Source organism: Paroedura picta, chromosome 4 (genome assembly GCF_049243985.1).
Source record: "Paroedura picta isolate Pp20150507F chromosome 4, Ppicta_v3.0, whole genome shotgun sequence".
Lineage (NCBI taxonomy): Eukaryota > Metazoa > Chordata > Lepidosauria > Squamata > Gekkonidae > Paroedura > Paroedura picta.
In genome coordinates, this window is record NC_135372.1 from 112,084,300 (window position 1) to 112,108,243 (window position 23,944).

The following is a 23,944-nucleotide window of genomic DNA, read 5'->3' on the forward strand; positions in this document are numbered from 1 at the left end:
TTCAAACGAATTCATTCTCCTCTTGTCCATTTTTTTTGATGTCCAACTTTTACAGCCATAAGTGGCTCCTGGAAATGATAGATTGAACTAATCTACAGTCACTAGGCTTGTCTTTGCTTTTCCACATTTGGTTCAAGTTCATCATTGCTGAGCAACACAGAGCAATTTGATGTTTTAATTCCATACTGCAAACACTACTCTGATCGATTTGTGATCCAAGAAAAGTGCAATGCAAAATCCAATGCATGGAGATTCCTTTCTGCTTTGTGGGTGAAACTTGCACAGTTTATAGATAAGCATCAGAAACTGTCAAAGAAGAACAGATGCCCCAAACTGACTGCCTCCAAGAGAGGATGTTGCCAAGGTCCCTGACAGGTTAAAACAGCCATGAGGGCTTGACCCTGACGGGGCCTGCATCATGGTGGTGCCATGTGCTTTCTCTCCACCCTCGTTTTTCAACTGCCGAAATAGCCCTAATGATTATTTTGGCACTTGGAAAGGTGTGTGTGGGGGTGGGAAACAAGGTCACATGGTGTCACTGTGCCATCAGCCCCATGTCACAGTTTTTAAACTGATAAATTCATGCCTAAAATGGCAGTGGCCACAAGTTGTCCTGCAATGTGTAGCTTGGTTCCTAGAGGAGTATTGATTGTGGTGAGGAGTAGATGCAGAATATTTACTTGATGATCCAGAATGTTCAGTTAACCAGCATCCCCTAGAGCAGAGGTAGTCAAACTGCGGCCTTCCAGATGCCCATGGACTACAATTCCCATGAGCCCCTGCCAGCATTCGCTGGCAGGGGCTCATGGGAATTGTAGTCCACGGACATCTGGAGGGCCGCAGTTTGACTATCCCTGCCCTAGAGTGCAAGCTTTGCCCCCTCAGCCAACATACCTCTGTCTCTTCAGCTAGGCACACCTCCCTCCCACCTCTCCAGCCAGCCAGCTTGATACCTCTGGCTGTTGCTGGGTTTCAGGTGGTTGGCACCTGTTTATTTATCATAGGGCATGTGTAGCATAGCCAGGAGATCTGAGGGTTGTCTGGCAGCCAGGCAAAGGATGTTTGGATGGTATGGTATTGCCTGCCTCTGCATCATGACCCTTAGCATCCCTTGGAGGAATTGCCCTCCAAATATAAGCCAGGGTCAGCCCTACTTAGCTTCTGCGATCGGGCTTGCCTGGCTAGCAGTCGGTACTGTTGGCTGACATCACCCTCAGCTGTTTCTGTAACCCTGCTGAAAACCCTCCTGAAAACCCTGCTGTGTTTTTATTCCTACTGCTCAGTTTTTTTTTTGTTTGTTTTTTTTTTTTTTTGACAAAATAAATTTTATTCAATCTTTGATTATTGACAATAGTTGTTCATGTTATAATTACATTTCTCATTTTCTCCCTCCCTCACTCCACCCCCACCCTCCACCCTACCTGCCGTTTCCTTATAACTCTTTCAACCATGTACACAGCTTCTTGATCCCGCTCAAGGCTTTATTCTTACTCTCCCTGTTCCCAGTCGACCTCAACCAATGGAAATACTTTGTCCAATTACTATTTATCCTTTCCTTTTTCTCTTCCCATAAGGCCTCCCCTCTTAAACAGATCACAATTTCAGAGCTAACATCCTCATAGAGATACTGAAACCAGCTTTCCCATGTCCACTTTGATTTATCTTTCCATCCCCTAGCAACAGCGGCTTGTATTGCAAGTACCATGGCTTTATATAATTTGAGATCCTTTTTTTCCTTTAAATCGTATCCCAAAATACCTGCAAACAGCATATTTGCTTCTTTCACTATTGTAATTCCTAGAATATTTTCCATTTCCTGAATTATATTTCTCCAATATCCAGAAACTTCGGTACACTCCCACCACATATGTATATAATATCCCTTATCCTTTCCACAGTGCCAACATTTTGGGGTCAGCCCTTTTATCATATACGCCAACTGGGCCGGCGTTCTATACCATTTCCAAATTAACTTTCTAGTCATTTCCTTATATTTGTCTAATTTTATCTGTTTATTTCCCTTTATAATTTTATGTACTACTTGATCAGGCAATTGGATGTCCCTCTGCCATTTTATTTGAATCACACGTCCTATATAATCCTCATCGCTTACCATTAGCTTATATAACACCCCCACTACTCCTTTTTTTGCAGTTTCCATTCTTTGCATAATCCCCTTCATCCGACTATCCTTAGATAATATCCCTAAGCGTGAGAGTTTACTCATTGCCTCGTATAGTCCGTGGACCCTCAACCAATTCCTTTCCCCCAACAATTCCATACATTTTTCTTTTGATATCATTACTCCCGATTGGTCTAATAAATCCTTTACTCTATTCAACCCTTTCTTTTTTAAATTTTCCCACCATATAGGGTCATCTAGTTCTTGTAGTAATTCTACTGGTATCCATTTCACGAAGTCTGCTGACCATACTCCTTCCCATCTTTTCCAGGCTCTGAGGGCAACCGCCCTCGGCCCTGTTGTTTCTTTAGTTTCTAATGTTAAATTCTTTGTAAACACCCCCCATTTTCCTTTCCCCTTATTTACTTCGTTTTCTATCCTTACCCATTTTCTTTCTCTGTTTATCTCCGCATCCAATAAATGTTTAATTTGAAATGCCTCAAAGTATCTCTCTAAATTTATTAGGCCCCATCCCAACTCCTCTTGTGGAATATAAATTAATTTTTGTTTAAACCTAGCTATTTTGCTTCCAAAAGTCCAATCCCTCAGCTGTCTATTCCATTCCTTAGCTTGTATTCTTGGTACTTCTGATGGGAGTACCTGGTATAAATAGCTAAGCTTTGGAATTAAAAACATTTTAATTGCTCTAATTTTAGTTAATATATTCATTGTTTTAGACTTCCAAGCCTTCATGTTTCTGCGTATCTTCTTCCATATTTCCTGGTAGTTATTTTTTCCTATTTTGTTTATTCTTTTAAAAATTTTTATGCCTAAGTATTTTAACATTTTACATCCCTTTGGTATATCTGTTTCTTTCTCCACTAATATCTGATCCCCCTTAGGTATGTTAAAATATATAATTTCGGATTTCCCCATATTGACTCCTAACCCTGAATATTGTTCAAAGTCCTTTAATATTATCTTAATTTCCTTGGCTGCTGTTAGTGGATCTTTAAGTACCAGAAGAATATCGTCTGCAAAAAGATTAAGTTTAACCTCTTCCTGACCCACCTTATATCCTTCTATTCTAGGGGAGTTCCTTATTCTATCTGCCAAGATTTCTATAGCCATTACAAATAATAAGGGTGACAATGGGCAACCCTGCTTTACCCCCCTTGAGATTGGAAATTCTTTTGATCTGCCTCCATTTATCCATAGTGTTGCGATTCCTTGTTTATAAAGCTCTTTTACAGCTTCCAAGAAGCTCCCTTCTATTCCACTATCCCTTAGTGTTTCCCAGAGAAAATTATGTTCGACGGTATCGAAGGCTTTGAATATATCTAGTTTCAATAGTGCCAATTTTTTTTCTTTATGTTGCTGTTTATGTGCTAGTACATTTAAAATATTCCTTATTGGGTGGAAAATTTGTCTGTTTTTAATAAATCCATACTGGTCCTCCCCTATTATTTTTGGTAATATTTTTTCTAATCTGTTAGCTAAGACCTTGGCGAATATTTTGTAATCTTGATTCATCAAACTAATAGGCCTATATGAGCCAACATCTTTGGGATCCTTAGACTGCTTTAGTATCACCACCATCTCTACCTGTTTCCATGTATTGGGGATGTTTCCGCCTGTCATTATATCGTTAAACAAATATGCCATTTCTGATATTAATATTCCACTCATTTCTTTATAATATTCGGCCGTATATCCATCTGTCCCCGGGGATTTTCCTATTTTTAATTGTCTAATTACCCCTTCTATTTCGGATGCACTTATATCCTTATTAAGGGATTCCTGATCTTCTTTAGTTATTTTTGTGTACCACTTCTCCTTGAGTTGCCCTTTTCCTGAGGACTCATATAAACTTTGGTAATATTTGACAAACGCTTCTCTTATTAGGTGCGAATCCACCAGCTCCTTCTGGCCCTGTCTTATGCTTTTTATTCTCTGTTTGTCTTTTTTCCTCTTTAAATATTTGGCTAATTTCTTTTGTGAGTTTATATTTGATCTATGCCATTCACTTTTAATTAGGGTTTCCCTTTTCCACACTAATACTAAATCTTGGGAGTCTAAATCATTTTTTAAGATCTGGATTTGTCTTTGCCGTTGTGTGTCAAATTTATTTTGCTGGTGTGCTTGCAGAATTTTTATCTGCCCCAATTTACTTTCAATTTCTTCATCTCTCTGACGTTTTAATAACTTTTCCGTCCAGATTAGGTGTCCCCTCATAACGGCCTTCGCTGCGTCCCACACAATATGGGGCTCCGCCGATCCTATATTTTCTTTAAAATAATATTTTAGCTGTTTCACTATATTTTCCCTGTTTTCTTTTTTACTTAGAACTATGTTTTTGTATCTCCACCTCCCTTCCGATTTTTCCTTTTGTATCGTCAAGTCCACAATAATTGGAGCATGATCCGAGATCAATATTGGCTGTACTCCTGCGTCATTAATCTTCAGTTCCTGTGAATCTGAGATCAAGACATAATCAATGCAAGTATATTTTTTATGTCTCGCGGAAAAAAAGGTTGGTCCCGATTTTTTGCCCATTGCTTCAAACACTTCGATTAGGCCCCATTTCCTGACCTTCAATGCCGAGAGATCCATATTAAAGTCCCCTGCCATGACTATTTCTCCTTCGCTATAAGCCTGTATTCTTTGCAGGATTCCCCGCATGAAACTCTTTGATCCCACATTTGGTGCATACACATTAACCAAAGTAAATATTTTTTTATCTATCTTGCACTTCAAGAAAATATATCTACCTTCCTTATCCACTTTACGCTCCAGTACCTCCAGATTCATATCCCTTTTTGCCAAGATGGCTACCCCCCTTGCCTTTGCCGTTCCCCTTGCCTCTGCCACTACTTCCCAAAGTGGAGAGGAAAGAATTGGTTTAGTATCTTTTCTGGCCTTATGAGTCTCTTGAAGGTATATTAATCCTACCTTTAGTTTCCTAGCCAGAGCTATGAGTCTATATCTTTTCACGTTTGAGGTCAGACCGTTCACATTCAGAGACAAAAGTTTGACCATGACCCGAACTGTACCTTTTATAGTTGAACAAAGTAACAGCAGTAATCCCCACCCTGTGCAAAGAGTTCGTACACACAGAAAGAACCTTCCTGTTCCCTTTCCACTCTTCTAGGTTCCACTGGTCTTTTCCCTCTCCCCCATCCCTACTTATCTATTTTTATTTATTTTTACTATTGAAACCCAACACTTTCTCCCCCAAAATTAATATTACAGCTTTGGACTAGTTTGCACTCGACGTTTTTTACCCCTCCCGCCTGAAATGGGAGAGCTGCTGCACTCTTCTTCTATCATTCCCTCCTCTTCTTCCTCTTCTTCTTCGTCAGGGGGCTGAACCCCCAAATCAGCTAGCATTTTTGACGCTTCCTTCTCGTTTCTTGCCATGTATCTTTGTCCGTCTCTGAACACTATCAGAGTAGCCGGATATCCCCAGGAAAAGAGAATGCCTTTTTCCAAAAGTTTTTGAGTCCATGGCTGTAGCCTCTTCCTTTCCTGGAGTGTCTCTGGAGAGAAATCTTGACGTACAATCACTTTCCGGTCTTTATACTGAGGCTCCTTTTTCTTTTTAAGTTCCTTGAAAATTGATGCTGCTTGCTTCTCCCGTGCAAACCTCACTATAATTTCCCTTGGAGTCCCAGAAGCTCTCCTTTCTCTCGCCCGATAGGCTCTTTCTATATCGTTCTCCTGCAGTTCCAAACCTTGGTTTTGCAGCCATTTTAACAGCTCTTTCTCCACCTCTTGCCGTGGGATATCTTCTGAGAAGCCCGTAAATCTCAAGTTTGATCTTCTTGTTCTATCACTCAGTCGCCCCATCTGGGCAGTAAGTTGATTTATCCTTCGGTCATTGTTATCTGCTTTCCTCTTTGCTTCCGCCGCCACCTTTTTTGCCTCTGCCATCTCTGCACCGACAGAATTCACTTCAGCCTGCAGGTTACTAAGGTCCCCTCTTATATTCTGTTCCATTTTAAACAGCATTTCTCCCACTTCCTTTAGGTTTTTCGGTGGATTGAATTGTGCAGGTGTGGCCATTTCCACGCTTGTTACCAGCAGCCTTGAGAGCAAGAGAAGCTAATTAGCAGGCTTTTTAGTCTTCACTTACAGATTCTGAAGTTTTCCTTGGCAGCCGTCCAGATGAGGCTTCCGAAGATAACAAATTTATTTCCCAAAAAGCTGTTTTGTTAATTTGTTGGGTTATAATCTCTTCTGTTGTCGGAGCGGGGAAAAAGGCGACCTCTTCCTTCTACCGCATGCGCAGAACCCCCCCTACTGCTCAGTTGACACGAGAACTGTGTGCATGTATGCATCCAAATACTCATGGCCATTTCACATGGTAGTAGAGTGCTGCACTGAGATTATGAAGTTCAAGTTTTGAAATGTTGTTTTCCAAACAAATGGACATTTCATTTAATGTTTTATTAAAGTTTTAAACAAAATCTTCTGAGACTGCATATTTTAATAAAGCAGGGGAACTTCTGAACAGAAGCATGATTATCATGCAGTATGGAGTCCAACTAGGTGTGAATAGGCAGGCATGTTTGCTGTTCACTTGTCTCTATGATTCCTATATCAAGAGAGAGGTCAAGCGATTCATTTTAACTTTGAAAGAGAACATGGGCGAGAGGCATTGAATCTTCATTCCTCCTCTTCTGCATTTCCCCCCTGCAGTCAGTCACCTCAGCCATTTCCCCCTGGTCCAGCTCTGCTACTGGAGGTGAAGCAAGTTGGGAATAATAGTTTCTGTGGGAAATGACTCCAGAATTCTGCTTCTACCAGCCATGTGTCATGAGTGCCCTACTCAGTGTAAAAATTAAATCCTCACTAACTGTATAACCCTACAAAACCACCATGGCTACTCCTTATGTAGTCTGGCTTTGATTTCCATCATCCAGTTACATCCTTGATGGTACATTAGTTGTCTGTTCATGATAACTTGGGGTTCCATAATTCTTGGCTTGGGAAAGTTTTGGCCGTGCTGTCAGTATATTTAGCAAACCGGTGTGCTAGTATGACAGACAGCCAAATGTCCTAACTTGGACACCTTCATGATTAATGGTTGCTCTTTCCTGCCTTTCAGCAATGGTTCACAGTCCTGGAACACTATAATCGTACCAACTGCACTGTGTCTGATCTCATAATGGGCAACAGCTACTCCTTCCGGGTCTTCTCGGAGAACCCCTGTGGCCTCAGTGAGAAAGCTGCCATCACCAAGGATGTAGCACACATCAAAAAAACAGGTGTGGATGCAGTAGGAAGACTAGTGATCCAAGTTCCAAACTGTTCCAGTCAGCTCTGTTGAAGCCAGAGAAGCCTGGGTAGAGATTATGAGGACTGACCGAGTGAGGAATAGGGGAATGAGTGAGGGAAGTGTAGTATTGTTTCTTCACCAGCTTGGTGTAGTGGTTAGGAATGTAGACTTCTAATCTGGCAAGCCGGGTTTGATCCTGCACTTCCCCACATGCAGCCAGCTGGGTGACCTTGGGCTCACCACAGCACTGATAAAGTTGTTCTGACCAGTAATATCAGGGCTCTCTCCTTCTAGTAGAGAAAAGTGGCATATAAGAACCAACTCTTCTTCTTATAAATAAATCAATTAAAAGTATCTAGAGAGGGTTTTTTTCAAACAGTTAAATGTGCTATGAAAGAGCAACCATTGCTTATGGTGTGTGAACCTGCCTTCAGAGTTTTTGTATGGTTTTTTTTGCATTGTTTCAAATAAGCTCAATAAATGTTAAAGGAATGCTTCTCAAAGCATTTTCAACTGTCTCACGCTGCAGGCAGACCTCAAACCCCCAAAGAATTCACACTGCTGCCTTCAGCAATGAGCATGCCTTTGCAAACTGGCTGATGCACAGCCTAATGACAGCCATCAGCCTTTGCTTTCTTTGTTTGCTTCTTCCTCTGTCACCATCTCTGGCTTCAGTTTAGGAAAGGTTAATGAGGTTCCCGGTGTCTGAGAAGAAGGTTATGCTACCTCCATCTGGGGCCCTCTATATCAGGTGTAGTCAACCTGTGGTCCTCCAGATGTCCATGGACTACAATTCCCATGAGCCCCTGCCAGCAAATGCTGGCAGGGGCTCATGGGAATTGTAGTCCATGGACATCTGGAGGACCACAGGTTGACTACTCCTGCTCTATAGGAACTCTATACCCTTGCCTGCTTACATCCTTGCAGTCTTGGGCCATTACACTTTTGACGAATAACCAAAAGTCCAAACACCAGAGAGATCAGAACAAGGGCCTTGGCTAAGATGGAGGAGGTTTAGTCCTTGTTTATTTCTTAATTTACACTGAGATCTGCCTCTTTTTTCTTAGCAATTGTACACAAACCAGAAAAGTACAATACCCGGGATTTCTCTGAACCTCCAAAATTCACCCAGCCTCTGACTGACAGAACTACCACCCGGGGCTACAGCACCCAACTTGTCTGCTCTGTCCGGGGCTTCCCTAGAGTGAGTATTGTTGTGGATTGGGAGGCCACTGAGAAACATTACCCAGACTGGGTACAAGACCTCATCATGAAGGGGTGGGTGAGTGTGGCTTCTTCTCCCAGGAGTGCACATTGGCTTGCGCTGCAGGGAGATGCTTCTGGGTTGTTATCTAGAACAACTCCTGGGAACTTCCATGCCACTTGTGTTTGCTCACAAAAATGTATAGACACTGGGCACGTTTCATTTGGAATGTGGCTCATTTGAAATGGAACTCTGCCTGGCTGCCATTTAAAAAGAAATGCACACTCTTGGGATGCTGCTTGTGGATGGAAGTATCCATGCAACATCTAGTTTTGGCCCTTGTCTGCATACAAGTGGCTAGAAAAGCAATAAAAGGCAGAGGTCAGTAAATCAAAGTAGCTAAATACCATGAGCATACCTTTTTTGCTGTTGTCGAGATGCCTATTTAGTCCTACTAATCCAGTGCTTTTACCTATGCTTCAGCCTAAAGTGATCTGGATGAAAAATCAAATGGTGATTGGAGAAGATCCTAAGTATGTGGCCCTCATTAACCAAGGTGTATGCTCCTTGGAAATCCGCAAACCCAGCCCATTTGATGGTGGTGTCTACACCTGCAAAGCTGTGAACCCTTTGGGTGAAGCCTCTGTGGACTGCAAGCTAAATGTCAAAGGTATGTAGTCAATGCTGCCCTTTCTCTCCAGAGGATGAATTTTGTGGACTGTCCTCTTCTAAAGCAATTGCAAAGATTTTAAACAAAAATTAAGTGGTGATTGAATTTCACTCAGAGTTAGAATCCTTTGTACCTTGTATCTCTGTGAGTAGCTGGTTTAGAATCATGACATAAAATAGCTTTGAGTTTCAATCCCTTGGAGAGCAGTGATTGTCAGGAAGGGTGTCTTTACCAAATACTGCTCAAGTCTGGAGTTTGGTTTTGAGTAGAAACAGGGGTGGAGGTGGGGGGTGGCATTGAGCAGTGTCAGGACAGAGTTGCTACCTCCAGATTGGGAAACTCATAGAGATTTGGAGGTAGAGCAATGTTAAGGCATGGTTTGGGAAGGAGAGGAACCTCAGTGAGCTAGCCATTTCTTCCAGGGGATCTAATTTCTGTAGTTCTGAAGATCAGCTGTAGTTTTGGGAAGTCGCCAGGCTTCCTCTGGAAATGACACCATTTCCAGGCAAAGAAATAGAGGATAAGTCTCTGCTTCACACAGTGCTGTAGGAATCCTATGGTGAAACCATAGAGACCAGGAGTATTAGAGCATTATGCAATGTGGTGATGTCCTTCAGTTTTTTTAGCTGGAAATGATGTTGTGCGATCTCACTGATGCCTTTCTCTGCTTTCCTTCCAATCTTCCATCAGTTGCAAGCCACGGGCAGGTAGCCCTATCTCCGGTTAATCTAGAAAAAATGACTTCGTAGATCAATCAAAAAAGAAAAGTGGGAGGAATCTAAATGGCCCGATGAAGATTGAGCATGCACTAGGAAGCACAAGACTGTTAGGAGCAATTGAATCAACTAAACAGAAAGGAGAAGGGGAAATTGACCTGCTTGCAAAATTTTGTATGGGGTGATTATTTATTTAAAATATTTATATTCCACCAAAATTGCTAACAAAGCAATACCAGTTGCAAGGACAAACAATTGACTGTTGTGGGAATTCTGGGCTGTGTGGCTGCGGTCTGGTGATTTTAGTCCTTGACATTTTGCCAGTAAGACACATCAAGAGATTTGGCATGGAGAGATTCCCATCTTGCCTTGTTCTACCTCTGAAGATGCCAGTGAGTGGGGTACCTAGCCTATTTGGCACCTGGGTGGATAGTCTTTTACCCCCCTATTCTCTAGGGTTTCTTTTTTTGTTTTTTGTTTTGTATTGCCAGTGGGTGGTGCAGCTGAGGTCAGTCTGGGGAGGCCCAGGGCAGGAGTGGGGTGAACCCTGAGGACTGGGCTAATAGGAAGAAGCAATTGGGGGGCAGCCTTCGTGGGGCCAGAGCAGCAGGAATTCCCCTGCAGAGAAAGGGGGTGCGGATAAACGTCAGAGTGGCACTCACATTTAATCTGCCAGGGGTTTCTCTGCTCCCTCCTGGACATTGTGGGATGAAGGTTTCAGCTCTGGTGATGACATCTCGGACTCTTGCAGGAGGTACATGGTGTTCATGCCCCCTCCAGTGCTGGGTGAACAGGACTGGCCAGTGGCAGGCTAGTATGTAGCTCCTGCTTCCTACAGTGGCACCAGGCTGGCTTGGCTCAGGTTGGGAGGCCCACTGATTGGTCTGCTGCTTGCCTGCACTCCACACCCACTGGGTAATGTGGACACTGGGTGGGGCAGAGAGGTCTTGTTTTTTGAAGCTGCTGGGGGCAGGGCCTGGCACTGAGGAAAAGGAGCCAAGGAAGTGCCACCCCACCCCGCCCTCAGACCATGCTAAGAGTGGAGCGGAGGTGGAGCTGGGTGCTCAGCTTCACTTAGCCACGGGAATGGAGGATGGCTGGCCCAGGGCTGTTGTGGGATCACTGCTGTTTTGCACCGTGGCTGTTTTGATCTGATCAATGACCATAATCAATGGATTGATTGGTTGCTGATTTGAACCTGGCTGGTGTGTTGCCTCCTCACTGGTGCTCCCCATAAGTGGTGCCCATGGCAGGTGCCAGAGCTACAAACGAGCTGCCTTACCTGAGATACACCACTGATGCCGACCACAATAACTGGTGAAATGTCAGGGACCAGACCACGGCCACACAGCCCAGAATATCCACAACAGCCAGTGGACTGTCTGTCAAAGCCTTTGACTAAACAGAACAAACCTTTCATGCGTTGAAACACACAGGTTAAAACAGAGCCAAAACTTTCTGAATGGCTTATCTCCTCTTGCAGTTCCTTGAGATCCCCCTGCCCAGTCTACTGTCAGACTTCTCATCCAAGCACCTGCTACGAAAGCAGTGAAAGAGACCTGCCTGCAGAGAAAGCCAGGCTTTTTGCTGATTTGGTGGAGACTCCCTCGCTATTCTTTAAATTAAAAAGAAGACAGCACCTGCTCACAAAGCCCAGCCCAATAACCTAAGTTCAAGCAGGATCATTATCCTCAGAGTATTGAACACACACACACACACACACACACACACAGAGAGAGAGAGAGAGAGAGAGAGAGAGAAGTGGAGACACTCAACAAAGAAACAAAGTTTGACCAGTTTACATCTCTGAGGCCCCCAGCTTGTAAATGATTCCTAATGAGAGCAGTCCTTTAAATCAGGACTTTAGCACGTTCAAAGCACTTTCCATACCTTTTTTGGTAATCATTAAAGTTTTTGGTTTTAAAGCCTGTCCTTATTAAAGCTTGTGCATTGCCTGAAGCCACCTGGTCATGATATAGCGGAGGCAAGAGGCAAGGCAGAGCCACCTGGAGCCACAGCTTCCTGTACTAGGCATCAGCATGACCTTGGGGCTTGAAATGAGAGGAAATTGGCTTGTGCTTAAACATGGGGGGGGGGCACTGTCTACAAGCACTGCAGCAGTGTAAACAGCCAGCTACAAAACAGATTGTGAAGTCTCTTCCTCAGAGGTTTTGAGACACTGCAAGGCATTAGCTGATGGTGTTTAAGTTTCTGTTTGCCTCTGTGCCAAATCACCAAATCAACTATGCAGCTAAAACAGAGAGAAGATAAAACTAGAGAGAGAGAGAGAACACATTGGCAGATCTGGCAATCGAAACGATAAAGTACCACACGTTACTCCCTGATCATATTTCCAGCCTCTGGAACCCTGCAGCCTTGTAGCATCTCACTAATAGGATCCTTTTAAGCTGAACTATGCAGCTAAGATATTAATTTCTCCACAACTCTATTAATGGCCGAGAGCCTCCTGCAAGGCGTGTTGACTGACCCCCTGCATCCACAGCAGTCACATCTCCGCTGAATGACTGTAATTTATTGCTTTCAGGAGGCTTTCCTGCTCACATTTCCTAGCTTCAGCAAAGAGGTGCCCAACTTCCCACGGACTGGTGAAGCCCCAACGGCTTCCTGAACAAAGGGAAAGGCAGAGGAAGTTTTGCTGCTCTTGCTGCGAACACCTGACCCAATCTAGAGTCCATACAAAGCCCAAGCTTGCAAGTTACCTGCATTGCAAAGTCCATGAGATTAGAGAGCAATTGGTATTTCACACTTTGCTATTAACAGCTGGCATTGGGGGATTCCTGTTCTCATGCAAGCCACCACAGCCTGTTTGTTCCAAACTGCCCTGTGGCAGGGAACACTCTGATCTTGTTGGGGTGTGACTCATGCTGGGTATCAAACATTTGGCGTGTACCCAGTAAGGTTGCCGTCATTCCCAGAAGAGGCATGGGGGGAGGGAGAACCTGACTGCTTTTGATTTGCATGACTTTATTTGATTCAATGGACTGCACTTGAAAGCCAAGAAAACAAATAATTAAACAATTTTTTGTGTATTGGGACAAATCAATTGACAGGATAGTGTAAACAAGCTTTTGAAATACATGCTGCTGTTTTCCTGCCCCAACAGAATTAGTTCAGTCATGAAAGCTTCCTTCACTGTGCAAATATGTCTGGCTCTTACAAACAATAGGAGGGGTTCAGGTGGATATCCTGAATCTGCAGAACAAAATTTTAGTCCATCGGCATCTTTAAGACCCACAAAGTTTTATACTACATCAGACCAGGGATCTTTGCACCCTTCAGAGCTGTCACCCTGTTTATACTGGGCAGGGAAGTTCCTTCTCTTTCTAGATCTATCCCTTTTCTTTGTTCCAAATGGGAGTGTCCATCTAATTGCCCACTCATTCTTGCCAGCCTTCCCCAGATCTCTTGTCTGTGTTAAACTGAGGTCCACTAGCTCCAACCTCTTCCACTGGGCCCCTGAGCCTGACACCCATGAAACTAATGCCTTTACCGACAATTAATGGGTCAATCAACCTGTATTAGCTTTGCATTTATTGTTCTACTGTTTGCCATGTATTCTTCCTTTGTTCTTTGATTAATGATTAATGACTTCTCTGTATTGTTCCTGTTCCTATATTCCATGTAAACCGCCCTGAGCCTCTGAGGAGAGCAGCATATAAATGTAATTAATTAATTAATAAACAAACCTGGACATTTACTAAATAGTTGCAATATATTATTATAAAGATTATTGCACTATAGCAATTTGTCAATTATAATTTTTTCTGAATGCCCTCTGAGGCATGTGGTGGAAATAAATCATGAGGGGATGGGGATGAGGCAAGGAAAGTGTTAGGAAAACTTGTTGTTGCTTTTGTTGTCAATGTAAATACCTCTGAATGACCACCAGTAACACAGGCAAGCCAGATGGGAATCCTAGAACTTGCAAAAGGTTCTTCAGCATTTGCTCAAGCACCAAATGCAGTAGGAGAGGAAATATCCAGTGCAGAATGCAATCTCCACTCATACTGAAGAGATGACACAGAGTATAGCCAGTTGGAAGAGTCTATGAAACAACAGATTTTAAGGTTTAAATATAGAACAGCTTCTCTAAACACCCCCCTGAAAGCCGCTATCTGGTATGTTTTGCACTTGTGGGGGATTTAAAAGAACATTTTTACAAACATGAAGCACTTCGCAAAGGAGCCGACTGAAGTTCTGGCGCTATTGTAGCCTTTTCTCTTGCTGAGAGGGAGCCTTTATTGCTATTATTATTATTATCATTTTCTACCCCATCTGTTTCTTAGGGCAGACTACAGCACAGCAAAATAACATCAAGATTAAATACGACAATGCGATTATAAAACCGAAAACTAATAATTAAGTACTATTAAATCTGAAAACAAAATTCAGTCATCCATTTTCACATGTTGGAAAAGGAGGAACTTCCAGTAACGTTCCCAAATATGCAGTGCCCATATGAACACACACGGATCTGCCCTATACAGAATCAGACCATTGGTCTATGAGGGTCAGAGCTGTCTGCAAAGACTGGCCATGGCTCTTCAGGGTCTTGGGTAGAGGTCCTTCACATCACATGTTACCTGATCCTGGAGGTGTCCAGGAGTGAACCTAGGACCTTCTACATGCTAAAGAAAAGTTCTACCACTGAGCCACAGACTCACCACAAGCTACAGCTCCTCCTTTATGTCATGTGAAGGAATATGCAAGTTCTGCTCTTGCAGGTGGGCTATAATCTTCCTTGTGTCTTTTCCAGTCCCAGAATGAAGATGACACAAAAGGGTTTATGAAGAACAAGTGAGCTTGAGGTAAGATGCAGCTCAACCAATCAGAGCATGTCATTCTCCCCTAGAATGAGTTTGGCTCAGAGGGTCCATGTCAGACTTATGTTGGAGATAACATTCCTATATGATCAGGAACATATGATGTTTCTGCCTATGTGTTTGGCTGTGTGAAGGAGGAACAGAGTTTTAATAAAACCTAAGTGCCAGGGTATTAAGAGCCTCTTGTGGCACGGGGTGGTAGCCAGCAGAAATGCTGTCTGAAGCTGTCTGCCCATGAGGCTGGGAGTTCAATCCCAGCAGCTGGCTCAAGGTTGACTCAGCCTTCCATCTTTCTGAGGTCGGTAAAATGAGTACCCATCTTGCTGGGGGGTAAACGGTAATGACTGGGGAAGGCATTGGCAAACCACCCCGTATTGAGTCTGCCATGAAAACGCTGGAGGGCGTCACCCCAAGGGTCAGACATGAACCGGTGCTTGCACAGGGGATACCTTTACCTTTACCTTAAGTGTCAGGGTGCCCTGATCTGGAAAGCTCAGGCTAGCCAGATCTCAGAAGCTAAGCAGGATTTGCCTTGGATTAGCCCTTGGATGGGATATCACTAGGGAAATCTTGGGTTGCTATGCAGAAGAAGGCAATGGCAAACCACCTCTGTTAGTCTCTTGCCTTGAAAACCCTGTGGGAACTCCATAAATTGGCTGCAGTTTGACAACACTTTACAAACACAAGATGCAGGGCAAACAAGTCAGAAGGATGAGGTAGGAAAATTAGTTTCCAGCCAAATGTCCTTCTGTTTGCCCCAGTTTCTCTGGGGCAATTAAACATAATTAAAAAGCACAGGAGCTGGGCCAAGGGGGCTCCAAGCCAGGACTGGAGGGTTAGCCCCACATATCTGAGAGACAGGCTGACAGTTATTCACTCCTGGGAAGTGTAGAAGGACCCCATAAAGGCTGCAGAAAAGTCTAACTGTGTCGCAGATTCTAATCTGAGTAGGCACAATGAAGATCTAGATGAGAAAGAAAGAAGGTGCTTCTGTCCCCACCAACTGTGCAGTGTGTGAATGATCCTATTACATGGGGAGAAAATTTTTTAGGCCTAATGCTTTGTAGTTGCTGAACCACAGTCTGATGAGAGTGGGCCCCAAATTGAGTGACTTGGGGATCTGTTCTGGCTAGCTGGAATGTCCCTTCCTTTGACTCATCATTTCTCTCTCTTTTAGTGCTTCCTATTCAAGGCCAGCCAGACTTCTTATAAAACTCCCTGCTATGGAGACCTGCTGCCTTATTTGCACACCCAACTTTGTTGCCCCAGGCAGAATCTGCAGCTTGGAAGAGATGCAGCCACCACGTGTCTTCAAAACAGAAGCGTTGCAGAACCTGCTCTTGGGCTGACTATACAACAAGAACTGTTGATGCCCCCCCCCCACACACACACACACATGGCATCTGTCACTTGCTCCTCTCTGGTCTTTGGCCGGGCAGTACAACCACTTCCAGTCCTGAACAAATGTGCAATTGGCCATAACAATAAAATAATTTATGTGGAGAACCTGGAAGGCCCTTTTAAGTCATCACTGCTCGCTGATATCCTCTGCTCTTAAGTGCTCCCCTTCACAGGGTCATCTGCTTGTTAATGATGAGTGCCTTCCCTAGGGCTTGAGTGGCTGCATGTAGATTCTGAACCCCACAAGTTAACTCCAGGGAGATAGAGCAGAAGGGAACGCAGAATTGCACTCTGCCAGGAGGTGGGGGAGGGAGAGGAACCATCACAAACAATGCGAACTTTCAGAAAAATCCAGAGCCCAATGGTTGCAAAGGCCACAGAGAGGTACAACACACAAGTTTCTATTCCCCCATCAGTCTCTAGGTGCAGTAAGGAGTTTTAGAACGATGGAAGATTGGTGGAGAATTACATGCAGACCCCCCCCCCAATCCAATATCTAACAGGCCCCCATTTAAAAAACTCTCCCATGCCTACATCTTAGTCTGACAACAGACCCATTCAAAGGGACTGCACTAGAAATACTAGCTGTAATTGATGTTAAAGGTAAAGGTATCCCCTGTGCAAGCACCGAGTCATGTCTGACCCTTGGGGTGACGCGCTCTAGCGTTTTCATGGCAGACTCAATATAGGGTGGTTTGCCTGTGCCTTCCCCAGTCATTACCGTTTACCCCCCAGCAAGCTGGGTACTCATTTTACCGACCTCGGAAGGATGGAAGGCTGAGTCAGCCTTTAGCCGTCTGCTGGGATCTAACTCCCAGCCTCATCGGCAAAGCTTTCAGACTGCATGTCTGCTGCCTTACCACTCTGCGACACAAGAGGCTCTACATAATTGATCTTGCAGTTAGTTAAAGATGGTTTTAAATGGTTTCCATATATATTATTTTAATTATATTATTGTTTTATTGATGCTGCATGCTGCCCTGAGCTGCCCTACTGGGAGAGTGGTATATAAATCAAATAAATAAATAAAATTACTAATAAGCCTTAAGGGAGATTACACAGGTAAAAGGGGACATCTTGAAAAATGAGGATGAAATTAGATTTTGTGCCTGTCATCTGGGACACAGGAGAAATTAACTGGGATGATGCCTGGCCTTTCTTGTCCTTCATGTTATCAGATTTAAGAGTTCTAGTGGCTTGTGAGTTAAAGACAAGGCTGGAAATCAGTTAGCAAGCTCTGGCTTCTACCTAAGTATTAACACAAGAATCTGATTGTGAATCCAAGGTTGGGTATGTGTGGCATTTGTCACCTGCCCTCCCCTTCTGTGCATTCATTCCAGTCCCTTCGAACATCTGCAGAGGGCGCATGGCTCCTTACGATGAGTGTTCTGCTTGCATTCCAAAGGGTTTGATATTAAGCAGTGTTCAGAAAAGCAGCTCCATCAGTTCAGTTTTTTCTTATTTTTTCTTTTTTTTTTGGCTCAGTTGCCTTCTGGGCATTTTTACAGGTGACATTATGGATACTATTCAGTCTGGAATGTGCCTCTTGTGAAAAATGGGAGCTAAAAAACAGGAGGGAGCCCTCATGAAACGAAATACACATTCTGATTCATATCAGTTTTTCATTTTGTTTTCAGACAGTGGAAAAAATGTGAAAATGAGTCTGAGTGATTAGTGGCCTTTGGAGACATTGCAAGGTTTTGCTTCCCAGCCCAAACAGCTCTGTGTGGTCACATCCTGTTATTAGCTGTGCTGTGTTGATTTCCACCTGAGAAGCTTTTCTGGTCTTCCAGAGAGGCCTCTGACCCTATTCTTGGGATGACTGAATGAGGCTTCTTGTGGGTGGGAAGATGAAATATTCCCAACATGTGCACTGCTGCAATAGGAGGACAAACAGTTGACTCTGACACAGTGATGAGACAAAGCTGGCCTGCAACTTCCATGTGGATGGGGCATTATGTTTGACTCCACAGCCTATCACATCCTCACAGCAACCACCTCCTCAAGAATGTGGCTTCTGTGTCATTTTGGTCAGCAGGTGGCACCATAGCACCAACTTCTGTCTGGGGTTGGCTTAACTCCAGTTTGTCGCTATTCCATACAGAAAAATGCGTTCAGGAGGTGCAGTCTGCCAATATTCAGAAATTATAGAGGGAAAGGGAAGGCTTTGTCTTTAAAATTAATGCTATTTTGTATGTTTTTGTTTTCTTACCCCTGCTGGACCCTTGTGAGGTCATCACCACTCTTTTCCTTTCACACAACTGAGCAGCAGGCTAAAGCCGTAGGTGAAGGCCCTGACCTCCTTCCCTGAATAGAGTACAATTCCCTCAGGGGTCACCTTCACAGGGCAAAGTCCAGAAAAATCTGGTGGAGCTCTGCTGAGAACCACCTTTAATTTATGGGCAACCCAGCCTTAAGGTCTGTGAACACCTTTGGAAATTCAAAATGTTATTTTATTTTCAACCATTAGGGCAGTCCACAAATTAGGCTCATAGTGAAACTCAAGGGATTCTGGGATACAAGGAAGGAAGCAAAGTCACTAGGGGGACTGCTTGGTGGGGAAGGGCTGACCCTTTGCTTTTCCCAGGTGATAAGAGTGCTAAAATTAAAGCTATATTTGCTGTATAGAAATGCCATTGTTAGATAAGTACAGTTACCAAAACAATAAAACCCAAGCCTTTGGTTGAGTCTCCGTTTCTAGCTCAACACTAAAAGGTAGAGTCAGAATGATGGTGCCTATCAGAGAATGTACTATATTAAAAATAGCGAAGTGTCTTATTCTAAAATTTATATTTGAAGAGCATTGTACGATATTTTCTTCCCTTCCCATTTGCACCCGAAAACTGAACACAAGCCGTTTTTACAGCTAACTAACTACCTGTATTAGTGGAAGATCAATGCAAGGCCAGGCTGGAAAAAATGAATGTTTCTAAGAGCAACTGGTACTGTTCTTATGGAACAGTACAAATTAGGTGGTAGTCTCATATTTAGGTAGTAGTAGTCTCATATTCATATGAATAGTCTCATATTTTTACAGGAGCTAATGGGATTTCAGTGTCTGGGATGTGGAGAATGTTTCATCATTTTGCCTCTCACTGTGTCTCTATTCCCAGTTGCTCCAGTAAAAGTGACCTTTCCTAGAAAGAAAAAAAAAAGGGGGGGGGAGGGACAGGCAGCATTTACAGTTTGGCCCTCATCTGATAATTATAGAAAGAAATGTTAAAACAATAATGAAATTTTGTGGAGATTTGCTTTTGCAGGGCATAACAGAAGCTCAAAATCAATGGCTGGGTCTTAGTGAGGTTAATGTTGGTAATGTGATGTGTTTTTCATCAGTTAGCCACTGGATCATAACTGGTGCATGTCCACAGATATCTATGCACTCCTCTTTGGGGAAAAAAAGCCATCTTCCTCCTACTAGAGCAGTGGTTCTCAACCTGGGGGTCGAACGACCCTTTCACATGGGTTGTGGCAGGGTGAGCAGCTTAGCTGGGGGGGGGGGTGCTGCCACTGTTGCCGCTTCTCCTGAAGGTGCCCGCCTGATTACAATTTATAACAATTTATATACAATCAAGAACAATGGATCTTCACGCCATTGGTCAGTTTCGGTTTAATTTCTGTGGAAGTACACTTGCATAATTTTGTGGTTGGGGGTCACCACATCATGAGGAACTGTATTAAAGGGTTGTGGCAGTAAGAAGGTTGAGAACCGTTGTACTAGAGGCAATGCTATATTCCAAGTTCTTAACTGAGGTGTGGCTGGTCATCACCACTCTGGAGATACCGGCTCATCGTGTGTAAGAGTTTTAGATAGGGAAGCTTCTGTTAAAGGCAGAGAGGTTGTTTTTTATGACAGGAAAATAACTTATTAAAAAGAATCTGTGATGGCTCCTTCTGCACCCACTCAGAAATTCCATTGGAGAACGTTTCAATCACACAAGTAATACTGGAAAATTCCCATCTAGGTACTTTGACTATGGCCTTGGGTTATCAGAGGGAAAGGGTGACGAAGAAGTTATTAAGTTTAAAATCTTTCATTATAAGTGTACAAATGCTCCCAAAAACTACCTTTTTGTTCAACCCTTTCCTGCCCCAATAGCCCATAAACTCTAAAATACACATAGATCTATAGGTTTGAAGGAAGGATTTTGTAATTCACTGATTTTAACTCATTTTTCTCAAGCTCCGTTTGGCAATATCAGCAGGAAAGATTAGCTATGACCATCTAGTTCTCTCTTCCAAATGCAGATACAATTAGTTTTTCAGAACATTTTCCTGCCACCTCCCCTCCCTACGTCCCCCTCCCCACCCACCCCGCATTTATCTATGGTGCATTGAGCGGCCAGGGGCAAATTGGCGGCAATACCACCAGATTGCCCCTGGGTGGGCAGGCCCTGCACCTCCCAATTGGGCCCAAGTCTTGGGTAGGCAGGGCCTGTCAGAGGTGTGGCTTAATCAGATGTTTTGTGTGTCCCAATTGGGCCATGTCTCGGACAGGCCCTGCCCATTCTCCACCCACCTAGCCCTTACCCTTTTATTTATACGGCAAAGGGGCATAAAGAAGTGGAAGGTGTGTGCACGTAGCCAAGGCATGTTGATAGTGTAATATTCAGCATGTGTTAGGGTTGGGAAATTCCTGGAGAATAGGGCAGAGTTTTGGGAGAGGAGGGAGTCAAGTGGCAGGGGCTGTAAAATCCACCCTCAAACACTGCCATTCCCTTTAGATCAGTTGCCGCAACCTGGAATTGGTCACCCTGTTCCTGGGGAAATGAGATCATATCAGTATGACTACAAAGGCAGATATAGGAATGATTTTACATGTGAGGAAAGGTGATAGATAATCCAGTTTCTGATAGGAAAAAACTGGAAATGAACTATCTATTCCAGTCAACACAGACTTGGAAGAAAGGAATCATATTGTCCCTGGATCTCATCAGTCTTTTCACAGAGCAGGGAAAATGTTGCATAAGATTGGAAAATACATCTAAATTGCTTTTTTCTTCCAGAGATGAAGCTGTTCCTGCTTGATTAATATCCCTATCAAGGGTATTAGCACATAATTTGATTCAGTATCTCCGCTGAATTACAACATCAATCCCCCCCACCCAACTTTTTGATTTAATTTCATGGAAGAGAAGGGGCAGGGGGAGCCGTGGCTTTCAATCACACAACTCATTTGCAACTGCAGGCCTGCCATCCCGTTGTGGAGAGTGTGCAAGCCTTATGGGGTTGGATGAACACTGAAATGCTTAAACAGTGTTGGCATTGCAAACAAGGACCTCAGCACGAGGGAGAGCCCCTGCTGAATTGCACCAGGTACTTCACAGGCCAGAGCCGCCTTTCTGCAAATGAAGCCAGACACCTGTGCACTGGATGAACTCGTTTTAGATGCAGAACACTTCCTTTGCCCTCACAATAGTGAGAAAGAGGCAGCATTCATATTCGAGCTTATAAAATAACTAGAAGAAGGTTTTTATGCCCTGCTTTTCACTGCCCTAAGGAGTCTCAAAAAGGCTTATGATTGCCTTCCCTTCCGTCCTTTCCCCTCAACTGGTACCCTGTGAGGTTGGTGAGCCTAAGAAATTTGTGACAGGACTGCTCAGTCAGAACAGCAGGGCCATGAAGAGCCCAAGGTCACCCAGCTGGCAGCATGTAGAGGAGCAGGGAATCAAACCCGGCTTGCCGGATTAGAAGCTGCTGCTCTTAACCACTACAGGACACATCATTCCAAGTTGTTTGACCTATTCTGTTGAACACAATCAGCCCCTCAGAGAACCACAACACTTTCATTTTCTCCTAAGGAGGTTAAACCATTTAGTTTGCCTGCATCATTACACACACACACACACACACACACACACTCACAATCCAGTTAGGGAGGACTTCTAAACAAGAAGTCCTGTATGAAGATAACTCATTTGTTTAGTCAGCCACAAAGCACCTTCACTGGAAACAATGAAAGTACACAGGCATAAGTATTTCTATTTGGTGTCAGTAGCTTTGCCCACTATGCTATGGGCCATAACAGAGCATATAAAAGTGACCTGACTTTCAGATGTAACCTCCTTTGATTGTCATTCTTTCTAAAGTAAAGCCAATAGCTTTATGGAGGGAATAATATACAAGGAAAGTTCTGCTTTGGATTAAGTTATGGGAAAGGTCATTTTTTTAAAAGAACTAAAGGTAAAGGTATCCGCTGTGCAAGCACCGAGTCATGTCTGACCCTTGGGGTGACGCCCTCTAGCGTTTTCATGGCAGACTCAATACAGGGTGGCCTTGCCAGTGCCTTCCCCAGTCATTACCGTTTACCCCCCAGCAAGCTGGGTACTCATTTTACCGACCTCGGAAGGATGAAAGGCTGAGTCAACCTTGATCTGGCTGCTGGGATCGAACTCCCAGCCTCATGAGCAGACAGCTTCAGACAACATTTCTGCCGCTTACCACTCTGCACCACAAGAGGCTCATTCTTAATAACTAGAGACTTTTAATTTAGAAATCTAGCCCCTGCCATGTCAAGCATGTTGCCTGGTTTGGAAACTTTTTTTTTGGGGGGGGAGGGGGTTGGCTGGTGTGGCATGATTTGATTTGGCCTATTTGAGTTCAGGCAATTCTTACCTGAAGGAAGATCCAATCCCACTTAGGAGAATTTTGAAAACCACTTCAGCATGGCAGATTTGCCCAGGAGAATATGAACGCTGGTAAGTTCATCACAATGAAAACAATCCAGCAGCCCAAGGCTGTAGGTGCCTCAGGTGGGATGTGGACTAAACGGGCGATTTCCACTGATTCATTCTTCCTGCTGCAGACACCTTCCTATGGCATTCCTCACGATCCTCCCTATCCCCCAGAAGAAGCATTCCATAGGGATTAATGGACTGCGATGGGAGGGGAGGAGACAGGAAAGTTCTGTTCTGAGAATGGAAAATTTAGTCTGGGTTCAGCCCTCTGTCTGTACAGGGGTTTTGCAGATTTTGGTCAATATGTGTGTGAGCAGCTATTTAGGAATGTCTGTAGAACACAGTGGCTTTTAGACAAATAACACTGCAACTATCAGGAGGTTAACAAGCCTAAATGTCTTGGTAAAATTAAAATACCATATATGATTATAGTTATTTCTAAAAGAATAAATCAAACTTCAATGATACCCACCAGAATCAGTGTTACAGTAGTGATTGAGAGAGAGAGAGAGAGAGAGAGAGAGTATTGTGCAACTTAAGGACTGTTAAAAGTCAATGTGGCATAGACATTTCAGGCACCAGAGCCCATTTCATCAGCTTCATGATTGTTCTGTGCTGGCAGACTGCATTTACAAAGTACTGGTGTGTGTATGTGTGTGTGTGGGGGGGGGCAACCAAAAAGTGGGGATAAATAAAATACATAGCTTTGCATAGAAATGTCACACACATCTTGTATTTCATGGCTTTTCTATCCCTCTATTTATCTCATTGGATGAAGTAAATCTATGAAAGTGTATGCCTTTATTCCTTAATACCTGCCACAAGATTCATTTTCTATGTCAAACAATTATGTAGTTTAGAATAACTGAACATGAAAATGAAAGATTAGGATCTCTGGTGTTTGTTGTTTTGAAGTCTGAAGCAGGAAAGGGAAGAAATGGTGATGGATGAGAGGAATTTAATTATTTCCGTGTGTCACTCTCCCTAGTCCCCCCCCCCATTTTATTAACTCATAGGACGGTGCCTGTA

The 23,944-nt window shown here is 43.6% G+C and overlaps 1 protein-coding gene across 7 annotated transcripts in view; it reads left to right on the top strand.

The window, feature by feature from the left end:
* MYBPH (myosin binding protein H) overlaps window positions 1-23,944 on the top strand; it is a 46,273-nt gene that overhangs the window by 17,710 nt on the left and 4,619 nt on the right. For 2 of the 7 annotated variants that reach the window (XR_013230537.1, XM_077335108.1), the window contains exons 7-10: window positions 7,233-7,392; window positions 8,471-8,607; window positions 9,091-9,277; window positions 14,771-14,822. Coding sequence is in view for 3 of the 7 variants with exons in the window: in XM_077335108.1 (XP_077191223.1) it covers window positions 7,233-7,392; window positions 8,471-8,607; window positions 9,091-9,277; window positions 14,771-14,781 (495 nt within the window). In the remaining 4 variants the exon portion in view is untranslated. Of the gene's footprint in view, window positions 1-7,232; window positions 7,393-8,470; window positions 8,608-9,090; window positions 9,278-9,967; window positions 13,717-14,770; window positions 14,823-16,014; window positions 16,359-23,944 lie in introns of those variants that run through there. The other 5 variants (XR_013230538.1, XR_013230535.1, XR_013230536.1 and 2 more) reach the window with 5 other exon arrangements.